The following is a 12,758-nucleotide window of genomic DNA, read 5'->3' as shown; positions in this document are numbered from 1 at the left end:
AACCAAAATCCTTTAAACTCAAGCGTCTGTCTCCGAATCTCCAACTTATCATTAAATCCTCCCTGAGTCTCGTCAATCAGTACCACATCATCCGTAAATAACATACACCAAGGCACCTGCCCTTAAATATGTCGCGTCAAAACATCCATCACCAAGACAAATAAAAACGGGCTAAGAGTTGATCCCTGGTGCAACCCTACCAGAATTGGAAAGTGCTTCGAATCCTCACCTACTATCCTCACACTAGTCTTCACCTCATCATAGATGTCCTGGATCAACCTACTGTACGCCACGGGCACCCCTCTAGCCTCCAAGAACCTCCACAGAATCTCCCTGTCCTTTTTCCTCTCCTGAAACTGCTCCATTAATCTCCTCATGAGGTGAATGGCCTCAGTGGTCGAGCGACCTGGCATGAAACTGAACTGATTCTCAGAGATATGCACGATCCTTCTCAGCCTCAACTAAAGTGGATTTTATTCATTCATTTTAAGTTTGAATGACCACACCTAACCAACTCAAATCTTCCACAACATCAATTTCTATGCCCCAAATCTACATTAATAGGGGTCGGCTATATGAATTCTCAAATCTACATTGTAAGTTCGGCTTTAAGGAGTTTAGAAAGAAAGGCTTTAAGGAGTTCAGGGACAAAAGTTCGGATGGAAAATCCCCAGTTTGCTGGGGACATTTGCTTATGTGCAGCTCTTCAAAACTAGAGAACACCCATTGTTCAATATTTTCCATCTCTCCCATGCCATCATTTGCTCAAACTTCAGGAAGATTAGAGAGTGGAATGGTCTAATAACAGCGTTATAGCCATAAAATTCTTCCCCTACATTTCTTATTTCATCCATTTTGCTTATTGTGAGGAATTTCATTGAGGATAGTTGACCAAGGGCTGGTAAGAAGCAGCAGTTGCAGCTCTCAAGGTGTAAGGTTTCCGAATTCACAAATGAATCATCTCCAAGCAAATCAGGGAATCTTGTTAGGCCCATATGTGGCTGTAACTTGTCAAGTGTGTCCCTCACGCTAAATAAATCTTCAACATCAGAATCACTCCATTCCATTACAAGATTCTCATTTAGTTTCTTGTCTTTCAGATTTGCACTGGCCGCATCTCTTCCATTAACAACATTCTCTAACCCTGAAATATGTAAGTACCCACGAAGATGTTGCAGTCACCCAAATCTTGAATCCTCAACCCTTTGCCCTTTCCCACTATGAATTTGTTCAGGTACATTAGATTCTTCAGCCTACTTATTTAAGATGGCATTTTCCTTAAGTCTTTCAGTATCTCTAAGATCAAGCTGTTCCTTAAGTCTTTCAGTATCTCTAAGATCAAGCTGTTGTAAGTTAATTAGTTTACCCAATTCTTCGGGCAATTCATTAAGATATGCACAGCCTGACAATAACATCTGAAGATTGTAAGGAGTAGATACTGATCCTGGCAACTTTAGAATTTCTGTTGAAGATAAATCTAAAAGACGGAGATGTTTTAAATTACCAATTACTGAAGGAGGCAATTCTGTTATTCCACGATGTTTAGACAAAGACAAGACCCTTAAAGATCTATGAAATGGCAGCAAACCTTGTACAAACTTATTACCCAGTAACCAGTAGTAATACATACCCTCACCCTTTTGTGCCGCTACTAACGTCCTCAAGTGCTTGGCATCTTTAAGCGTTTTGAATTTCTCAACCACATCATAATCTGCTTTAAGACATGAGACGTGCCTCACTCTTTCAGGTGTATAGTTTTGCCAGTTATTCTCCAGCCTAGCACAAAACTTTGAAGAAACACATTGAGCCAAATAGTTGACCAAATCATGCATTAAAAACTTATTGTTACCAATCCTTTTAAAAAAGAATCGAACCCTTAGTTCAGCAAAATACTGGTTCCCCACATCTTCAATTGCTTTATCATATTGAGGATGCTGCAAAAGGCCATTAGCATTCCACAATCGTGTCATCTCTTCTTGCTCAACAGGGAAATTCTTGGGAAATATTGATAAGAGAACAAAGCAACCTTTTAAATGAGAAGGCAGATAATTATAACTCAATCTTAGAGCTGGGAGGATATCATTGGGATCATTTGGCAAATTCCATATATCACTAATCAAAACGTCCTCCCATTTTTCTACATCCAGCTTTGAGTGCAAAAGACCTGCCACTGTCTTCAAATCCAGCGGCAAGCCTTTGCACTTCTTCACTATTCACTTCCCAATTACTCGAAGTTTGGGATACACGATGGGATCTATCAAACCAAAAGCATGCTTTTCAAACAAACACCAACTATCTTCATCCCCTATTGGTGATAAGTAATGACATGGTTCGCTGCCCATCCTCAACGCCACCTTCTCACTGCGCGTCGTCACAAGGATCTTACTCCCTATTGCTCCTTGCCTAAGAGAGTTCTTGAAGATGTCCCAATCAGTGTACTGCTCATTCCAGACATCATTTAAGATTATGAGGAGCTTTCTACCTTTGAGGCTTTCTCTCAACTTAATTTGCAGCATATTAAAGTTATCACTTGTACCTACTCCTGATGATCCAACTTCCTCAAGTAACGATTTAGTTATCCTCAAAGCATCATAATTTTCAGAGACACACACCCATGCCCGCAAATTGAAATGATATTTCACCCTCTCATCATTGAAAACAACTTGAGCAAGAGTTGTTTTGCCGATTCCACCTAACCCCACAACAGGAATTACACCAATTTCTTTGTTGTGTGCATCTTCAGGCAAGAGCAAATTTATTATCTTCTCTATTTCACTACCCCTTCCAATCACAATTGATTCACTAACCAAAGAAGTTGACGGTAGTCTTAAAGACGCTTTCTTAGCATTAATTATTGATACCTTTCGCAAACCAAGGAGATCAATTTGTTAGACAAAACACTCTAACTCTTCAACAGTATCCTTTATCTCGGGCATTATCTCATCAAGAAACTTAGCACTTAAAGATGAGATGTGATCACTTACCTGATGACCCTTCTGGCTTGTATGTCCGCCTTGTTCTACTTCGGTTTCTCCTTCCACTTTTATCCGCAATGCTTCAGTGTTGACCTCATCCAGCAGGTCATCAGCACAGCACACAACATCTTTAAGGTCGTCAAGCCACCCTTTGACATGCTCATCATTCATTTCCCTTGTCTCCGCATCATCCAGCATTATACTAAGTGTCTTCAACGTTGTCTGAAGCTTCTTCAAAATCTTGGTGTCCCTCTTTCTACCCCTGAACAAATTCAGGAAGTCCCGGGTAGCCATCCTGTCGAACAGAACTTGAAGAAAAGCACCAATTGCCGAACATCCTGCGTGTACCAATGCAGCTTCCATATCACTGTCCTTAATTTCAGAGGAATTGTAAGAACGGAACGCAAAATATAGAATGGTCAATTTTTGTCACTAAGCTTCTGTAATAACCAAAGTTCTCCAGTTCTCCTATTATTAAATTTTTTAGGGCTAGCTATACACTTGTGTTGAAGAGCATCCATTATTATTATTATAAACATCTTTGTTTAATCATTACAAGCATCTAGTACCGAACTTCTTAACTATGGAAATCAGACGTGCATAGAAGTACTCCTTTTACCTTCTCCCATTGAGCATTGTAGAGTTCATCTCTTTTTACATTCTCAGCATTATTTAAGAATCTAACATGACAAGACATTTCACCTTCTCACACTTAAATGTCAATGGAATAGCTGGTTATAATTTGCCGTTCACCTATCTAATTTATATATTTTTATCCTTTGATATACGTTAAGCAGATTACATAGACAACCCCTAATTAAAGTTGTCAATGTTTTTTATTTAGAGATTTCAACTAAAGCCATGTTCTACTGATCACCAGACACAATGTATTGATTAAACACGACGCGCTAACATGGCACAAAAAATGAGTGGCGCAGTATTTGAAACTCGGGGAATAGCAAGTCCATCCTGCAGCAGGATTCAAACCCTGCATCTAATCCACACCAAAGCTTGGGGGTCCTAGAATCGCAATATTCACAAATTGATGATCGGTTTGACATGTTGATGAAATAGCTGACGGAGCCCCGGGAGGAGCAATAACCACGGCGGATTTTGGGAATCATCTTTTACTTTGTTATAACACTGATGTGGGCATGCCATAAAAGACGTAATATTTTTCATTGGTTTAGATTTCCTCGTTGGATGCAGTTAATACTCTGTAGTCCTCCAATTTAGAATTTAGAGGGTTAAGAGTGTTCGCGGATCTTATTCCGCGCTCGAGATAGAAAGCTAAGTTCATACACTGTCTATGCTTCAAAGTGAAATAGTTTCAACTCGATCACAATAGTAGAATGGACAGTAAGTCAGAGACCTCTCTTCAATATGTTGTTAATCTTCACGGCCAAACTATGACTCCTTAGCTAACTTAGTACTAGGACCTTCCTTCAGTATTGCTAAGTCAATTTGCCAATTGTCTTTTTGTGCGTAAGTCACTTGGGTGACTGACCTTGTGTTTAAATACAACTCTTTAAAAGAGTTGTTCTTCAAATCAAACTCTTCAGCAACACCCGAGTTCTACTTCAAGTGATACTCCTTCAATTCAAACTCGTGCCTCTTTTAAGTGTTCTAGTGAAACTCCAACTATTCAATTCAGCACATGGATTACTCCTTTGAGTTTATCAGAAGTAACCATTCTTTGTTCCTTGATTCCTGCACATTGTCTTTAATCATCAGTAATCTTGTTATGCTTGAGACTGTGTCTTTGAAACAGCTTAACTGACATGTTTGATTTACTTTGTCCATCATCAAAACTGCATAGTACTTAATTAGGGGTGGCAATTTCAGCCCATATTTGTGAAAAGAGTCCATTTAATCCATATTTATTGAATTGGATCACTCATATTTCAAATGGGTAAATATGAACTTCAACTCATTTTAAAAGCTCATACAAATATGGACAAAATGGGTAAAATATGGGTACCCATTTAAACACAGAGATCACCCACCCATGCTTTAAATTTCATTTTTTTTCTTCTTTTCTAGTTTTTTTTTTCTTTAATTTACTTTTTTTTTTTACTCGTTTCTTATAATTTCTTTTTTTCTTTCTCATTTTTTCATCTATTTTTTTATTTTTATTTCTTTTTCTTTGTATTTTTTTTTCCATTTTCTTCTTTCTCATTCTTATTTCATCATTCGTATTCGCTTGAGACCTACATGGGTTAACAAATATAAGCTTCTAATTATCCCATTTAGCCTATACAATTCATAGCATCTCTTATCAATTAAATATAATCTATATATAGTTTCTCCCCTTTATTATTATTTTTTTCCTATCTTTTATTTCTCTTTTTTTATTCTTTCTTTTTTCCTTTAATTTACTTTTTTTTCTTTTTCATTTTTTTCACTTATTTTTTACTCGTTTCTTACACTTTTTTTCTTTCTTATTTTTCATTATTTTTTTTTCTTTTTCAATTTTATTTATTTTTTCTTCGCATTCTGTTTTTTTGTATTTTCATTTCCACCTTTTTCATTCTTGGTTCATCATTTTTGTCATTTTTCTTATTTTTTAATATTCTTTTCCTCATCTTTTTTTTTTGTCATTGCATTTTATATTTTATTTGTATATAAACAAGTATTATTAATATGCATATGGTTCAAGTTGTATAAACATGTATCATTTGATACAAATGTAACATTTGTATTTGTATAATTTAGCAAATTGTATTTACATAATTTTATTATTTTTATTTGTATTGTTTAATTTATATCAATAAAATATAATTTGTATCAATATATATATAAATATAAGTGTTCGTAGAAAGAAAAATAACTATTCTTTTTCAATTGCTTAAAAATAGAAATGATTCTGTCAACTACGAATGTTAATACAAACAAATGAAACAAATGCAATTATAAATATAAATACAATACACGATCAACTTACAAATACAAATATAAAATAGTTCTTTAAAAATACTAGATCATCAATGAAAACAGTTCTTTTAAATTATAAGTGTGAATCATATCAATTACAAATAAAAAATAGATCTTTAAAATATAAGTGTGAATTATATAAAATATATATGACGGTGCAAACTATAAAATACAAATATGAGCTTGAAGTCTAAAAAATAAATACAAATATACAATTGTATTAAGTAAGCTCGAACCATCTTTATTTCATTTCATTTCATCTATGGCTGAAGATCCACGTAGCCTTTGATTTATGGGAAAGTCTAGCTTCAAATCCGACTTCTAACTCCCTCATCTTAGAGTTCTCGTTTGAGCAGAAGTAAGGCACCAAGCGAGGAGCTCAAAGTAAGGCAAGGCAGGAAGCACGTAGAAACCTTGATTTGTGTACTTCTTGCGACTGCTAAAGATATTTGGTTTGACGAATGTAATTCCAAGCTCTTTTTGGATACTATCTCTGTATCTGTTCATTAGGTGGAGTCCACTTGAGTGTACTTACAAAAATTATAAATGTTGGGCGAATATAAATCAATATGCGCTTATGGTATTTTCGTTATCATAAAAAAAAGAAGAAAAAAAAACAATAAAGAAAAATAGAAGAAGAAAGAGAGGTAAAAGTTAGAGATAGAAGAGAGAAAAATCGTAAAGAAAAAGTTAAAGAAAAAAATACAAAAAAACTCAAAAAGAAAAAAATAATGAAAAAGGAGAAAAGGAAAAAGAAAAAAAAATGATGAATACAAATATTCTGAATGGTTATGATATCTCAGTCATCATTCATAATTTGTACTGACTTAATTATGTTCTTCGAAAATAAAAAATAAATACAAAATATAAAATAAAACCAAAAAAGAAAAAAAAAAGAGAAAGAAGTAAAAAAAAATAAAAATAAAAAAAAAGGAGAGTAAAAAGGAAAAAAAAAATAAAGAAAAAAGAAAGAGAAGCAAAAGATAGAAATAGAAGAGAGAGAAAAAGGGAAATGAAAAAAATAATAAAAAATTAGAAGCTATACATAGAAGAGAGAAAAAAAAAACTAAAAAAAAAAGAAACAGAAAAAAAATCAAATTGATATGATCTAGAAGTTTTAAGTTTTTGATTTTAGGAAATAAAGTGGGTTGAAACCATTTTTACCCAATTCATATTTGACCAAATTCATATTACCTATATTTATATGGGCGAATTGCAATCCAAACCATATGGGCGGATTGCAATTCAAACCATTTTTGCTCGATCCATATTTAACCCGTCTAAATCCAATTCAATCCGCCCGTTTGCCACCCCTATATCCAACATACGCTCTTGCTTATTTATTTTAGTTCTACTCTTTAGCTCTTAATTTAAGTGTGTATAACCTCTTCTTTAGAAAACTTGCACATATATACTTGGACGTGATGCAAGGTCAGTTGATCACAAGGCACCTAACGAGATAAGACTTGAGATGGAGGCAACTTCTTCTCTTTTACACATTTATAACTATGTGACCTTTTAGAGTTTCTTTTTTTAATGTCCCCAAAAGGAGCACCCCTTTTAGAGTCTTTCTTGCCTTGTATTGCTTAGTTTTATAGATTTCAAGATCTCTCGTACCTCTATGCTTCATCTGAATCCTTCTTTCTTAGTCATGCCTTGACTGAATTCCTAAATGAAATATGATACTAACTTACTTGGTTCATTCACTTCATGTTTCCATTAAAATTTATCCAATACATTTTGTCTATAATCAATACCCATATAATTATTGAAAAGTCAGTATACAAATAGATGTCTTTGTCATGACAAATTACTTTTGATTGAAATATATATCATGGGCAAGTCCCTATCGTCCGTTGACCATATTTCATGACAATATGATACGTCAGGAGTTATCTAGTTATAAAACGCTATTATATTCTTGTTAAATTCTATATGCATATATTTTGGATGAATCTGGCATGTTTGTCAACTAAGGAACTTTCTTCATCGTTTCCCTTTCTTACAAAATGATTTGTAAATCCAACACATCTTTAATACCATCATAGTAATGATTCCCACGTAATAATAAAAAATACAATAAGTGTTTCATTAAGAAAGGATAATAGCTAGGAAACGTCCCAACCCTTTTTAATGATTATCAATTATTGACCACTAATATGTTATAATTTCCTATCTGGATGATCATAATGATATCCCTTTTATTTATCATTATGTGAGCAATTCAGGTATACAATTAATTGTCTTTGTCGATCTGCCATCATACGCGGAACGAACTTCGTGATTATTTTATTTTCTGTTTCTTTGGGAAAAGGTTTCATTCACTAATATCTTGTATTTTATTCATGCTTTAGAAATGATATTTTTGTTTGAAAACTGTTGAGAAAGGCAAGGACACAATCAAAATGCTCGACAGGGTAGCAGCGGAAAATACCCAATTCTAAATTTTTCTTTTTTAATTTGAACAAAGAGGAGACAAGCAAACTCAAGCAATTAATGATAATAGGCAATAAATAAATCAACCAACCGAATAAGACAAGACAAGAATAAATCAATCACAGAGAACATCAAATTTACGTGGAAAACGCTTCAATATGAAGAGTGAAGAACCACGGGACCAAAACCTCCACTATAATCACCAAGAGTTAAAATATTGTTCTCCAAAATGGCCACCAAACAAGTACCAAACAATGAGCAACAACACAACAAGATAGCACTAAAACTAGAGAATAAAAAGGAGCACAAACACCAAAAACGCAGCTGCTGTTCGGGAATGAAGAACAGAAGATACAGGCCACCAAATCCACCTCCGTCAATTCCTAATCAAATATTGAGATGAGAGGAACAAGATGTTCAAAAATAAGCTCAATCGGACAAGAAATGAAGCGGGAATCACAATTTGAAGTTGACAGCTGTGGCTAAAAATTTGAGCGAAAATCTGCACACTCTCTCTTTTGTGGCTGCTAAAACTCTCTTTTGTGATTGTGAATAAGACCTAAAAAGATCTATATATATGCCCCATAGTAATGGGCCTATTGGAAAAAGTGGGTTGGTCCAAATTGGACTTCATTTATCCACATAGGAAGGGAAAAAGACCCAATAACCCAACAATTTTTCCCTTCCCGACTATGTGGAGGAGACCGTCATCTCGACGATCATGTAAAAATCTTCAAACTTCCCTCTTGGCAAAGCTTTAGTCATCAGGGGCGGATCTACCCTTTATATAGGGGGTTCATCCGAACCCCCTTTAGCGGAAAATTATACTATATTTACATGGTTAAATTTTTGTTTTTTATATATATAGTCAATGTTGAACAACCTTCGGTTAGTTCGTATGTTCACTTGTAAACCTCCTTAATGAAAATCTTGGCTCTGCCACTGTTAGTTATCATGTTGGAACCATTATCATCCGTATGAATCTTCTCAAGTTCAAGCAGCTTGGAATCTAACACATCCCGAATTCAATGGTATCTCACATCAATGTGTTTAGACCGACCATGAAATGTAGAATTCTTACCAAGATGTATGACACTTTGACTGCCGCAGTAAAGCACATACATCTCTTGAGCACAACCAAGTTTCCCCAAAAATCTCTTCATCCAAAACAATTCTTTACAAGCTTCAACGACAACAATAAGCTTAGCTTCTTTAGTAGATAGAGCAACAAATTTTTACAACCTAAATTTCCAAGACACAGCTTCCCTGCAAAAGTAACCAAATATCCTGAAGTAGACTTGTGAGTATCAACATCACCAGCTATATCTGAATCAGTAGAACCACAAAGAATAGGCTTCCCTGTACCAAAATACAAACTCAGACTTGAAGTGCCACAAAGATATCTCATAATCCACTTCACAACATTCCAATGTTATCTTCTCGGATTAGAAAGAAAACAGCTAACAATACCAACAGCATGAGCAACATCCGGTCTTTTGCAAATCATTGCATACATCAAACTACCAACGGTTGAAGCATAAGGAACTTTCTTCATATCTTCCTTCTCATCATCACTGGAAGGACACTGCTTCATGCTCAATTTGAAGTGCATAGATATAGGTGTACTAACAGCCTTAGCCTTATCCATGTTGAACCTTCAAAGTACTTTCTGAATGTACTTCTCTTGTGATAACCATAACTTCTTGGCCTTTCTGTCACTGACAATCTGCATGCCAAGAATCTGTTTTTCTGGTCCCAACTTTTTCATAGAAAAAGACTTACTCAACTCTTGCTTCAAGTTTTGAATCTTGCAAGCATTATGACCAACAACAAGCATGTCATCAACATAAATCAACACAGTAATAAAGTCACCATCAGAGAATTTTCGCACAAAAACACAATAGTCTAAAGTAGTCTTATTGAAGCCCTGCTGACTCATAAAGGAACCAAACTTCCTGTACCACTGCCTAGGAGCTTGTTTCAAACCATACAATCTCTTCTTCAATTTGCAAACATAATTCTCTTTTTCTTCGACTTCAAAACCTTCAGGTTGCTTCATATAAATTTCTTCATCTAAGTCACCATGGAGAAAAGTAGTTTTAACATCCATTTGCTCAACCTCTAAATCTAGATTTGCTCAACCTCTAAATCTAGACTTGCAGCTAAGCCTAGAACCACACGAATGGATGATATCTTCACAACTAGAGAGAATATATCATAAAAATAAACTCTCCTTTTCTGGTTAAATCCCTTCACAACCAATCTAGCTTTGTATCGTGGAATTGGGTTACCATCTTCATGTTTCACCCAAAAAAACCCACCTGTTATTCAAAGATTTTCGGTCTTTAGGCAGCTTAACTAAATCAAAGGTATGATTATCATATAGAGATTTAATCTCATCTTTCATAGCATCAAACCACTTTTTTTTCTTCACTTTTCATGGCCTCATCAAAACTCTCAGGTTCTCCCCCGTTAGTCAAGAGTACATACTCACTGGGAGAATAATGAGACGAAAGTACTCTCTCTTTAGTAGATCGTCTGAGAGAACTCTCTAGAGTATCAATAACTGGTTACTGATCAATCATATCAACTTGCACTGGAGCATCAACAACATCATACTGGTCATTCTAAACATTAACATCATTTTCATTATCAACTTGATTTTCATCATAATGAAGATTTTCTTCAGGAGCAATAGTCAAAGGAACTACATCAACATCAATTAGGCTCTCACTACTCTGAGAATCAACCTTATCAGCTTTATCAAAATCTTCAATTGTATGGTCTTCAAAGAACACAACATCATGGCTTCTAAAATATTTCTTCTTAACTGGATCATAGAAACGATAGCCAAATTCATCTTGACCATAACTAATGAAGATACACTGCCTAGTTTTAACATCTAACTTTGACCTCTCATCTTTAGAAATATGCATAAAAGATTTACATCCAAAGACTTTAAGATGATCATACTAAATATTCTTACCAGATCAAACTCTGTCAGGGACATCACTATCTAAAGCAATGGTAGGAGATAAATTGATACCATGAGTAGCAGTATTAAGTGCTTCTGTCCAAAAAGAATCTAATAGCTTAGCATCTAAAAGTATATATCTAACCCTCTCAACTAGAGTTCTGTTCATCCTTTCTGCTAAGCCATTCAACTGAGGAGTTTTTGGAGGAGTTTTCTGATGCCAAATACCCTGCTCTCTGCAATATCTATCAAAAAGACCAATATACTCACCACTATTATCTGAGGGATGTATTTCAATTTCTTCCCTGTCTGTCTCTCAACCAAGGCCTGAAAATCTTTGAACACATCAAGTACTTGATCCTTGGACTTCAAAGAAAATACTCAGAGTTTGCAAGAATGATTATCAATAAGAGTCATAAAGTAAAGTGCATCACCATGATACCTTACTTTAAAAGGACCACACAAATCAGAATGCACCAACTCCAGCAAATCAAGCTTTCTTGAAGGCGGATGACTCTGAAAAGAAACTCTTTTCTGTTTACTGGCTAAGCAATGAACACACTTCTTTAACTTTACTTGTTTCACTCTAGAAAGTAAATTTTTCTTAGCCAAACTATCAATCCCCTTCTCACTCATATGACTCAACCTTCTATGCCTCAACTCTGATGAAGTATCATTCTCCACCAAGTTTATCAAGCCTCTAGAAGTAGATCCCTGAAATACGTACAAGTTAAACAATTTTTCACCTCGAGCCACAATCATCGAACCTCTAGTAAGCTTTCACTACTAGCACCAAGGGTTTTAACATAACCCTCATCATCAAGGTTTCCTACAGAAATCAAATTTAGGAGAATATCTAAAGCATGCTTGACATTGTTGAGAACTAGTTTGGAACCATTATTATTTTTCAAACAAACAGTGCCAATGCCAAGTACTTTAACTTCATCATTATTACCCATTTTCAACATCCCAAAATTACCTGGAGTATAAGAAGAAAATAATTCCTTCTTTAGCATAGCATGAGAAGTAGTCCCAGAATCCACATACCAGCTAAACTTATCACAAACAAGATTAATGGCATTCTCACTATAAGCAATAAGAAGATCATCATTAGCAACAACTGCTACACGATTTTTATTATCGCCTTCGTTCTTTTGTCGTCTCATATCTCTCTTATACTTGTAATAATATTTCATGATATGCCCCCTTTTGTTGCAATAGTCACATGTAACATTCTTGAATTTGGACCTCGACTTGCTTCTACGTTTATCTCTATCATTCAAACCTCTGAACTTGTTTCTCCCCTTCTCTTTACTAACCAAAACATCAGAGTGTGAAGATGAAGAAAATAAGGCCTGAGATATTCTTCTTATCTTTTCATTCAAGATACCACTCTTACCATATTCGATAGTTACAACACCACCGGGAGCAGAATTAGT

The 12,758-nt window shown here is 34.9% G+C and overlaps 1 protein-coding gene across 1 annotated transcript; it reads right to left on the bottom strand.

The window, feature by feature from the left end:
* Positions 1-692: 692 nt before the first annotated feature.
* On the bottom strand, positions 693-12,485 carry LOC107854901 (putative disease resistance RPP13-like protein 1). Its single transcript, XM_047411940.1, has 7 exons — positions 12,367-12,485; positions 9,804-9,865; positions 9,526-9,704; positions 2,985-3,347; positions 2,229-2,861; positions 1,367-2,174; positions 693-1,144 (listed from the first exon to the last, which is right to left on the bottom strand). Exons 1-7 carry the CDS (start codon positions 12,483-12,485, stop codon positions 693-695), a joined length of 2,616 nt encoding a protein of 871 aa, XP_047267896.1.
* Positions 12,486-12,758: the final 273 nt, after the last annotated feature.

The sequence above is a fragment of the Capsicum annuum genome, chromosome 1 (genome assembly GCF_002878395.1).
Source record: "Capsicum annuum cultivar UCD-10X-F1 chromosome 1, UCD10Xv1.1, whole genome shotgun sequence".
Lineage (NCBI taxonomy): Eukaryota > Viridiplantae > Streptophyta > Magnoliopsida > Solanales > Solanaceae > Capsicum > Capsicum annuum.
This window is presented reverse-complemented; position numbering and strand designations above follow the sequence as displayed.

What these genes read in the sequence shown, in the direction of transcription:
- LOC107854901 (XM_047411940.1), bottom strand. Translation starts at nt 12,485, where the DNA reads ATGAGACGACAAAAGAACGAAGGCGATAATAAAAATCGTGTAGCAGTT. An exon ending in TGCTGTTGGTATTGTTAGCT is followed by an intron (nt 9,705 to 9,803) that starts GTTTTCTTTCTA and finishes ATTTTGGTACAG; the next exon opens with GGAAGCCTATTCTTTGTGGT. An exon ending in CAAGCCAGAAGGGTCATCAG is followed by an intron (nt 2,862 to 2,984) that starts GTAAGTGATCAC and finishes GGTTTGCGAAAG; the next exon opens with GTATCAATAATTAATGCTAA.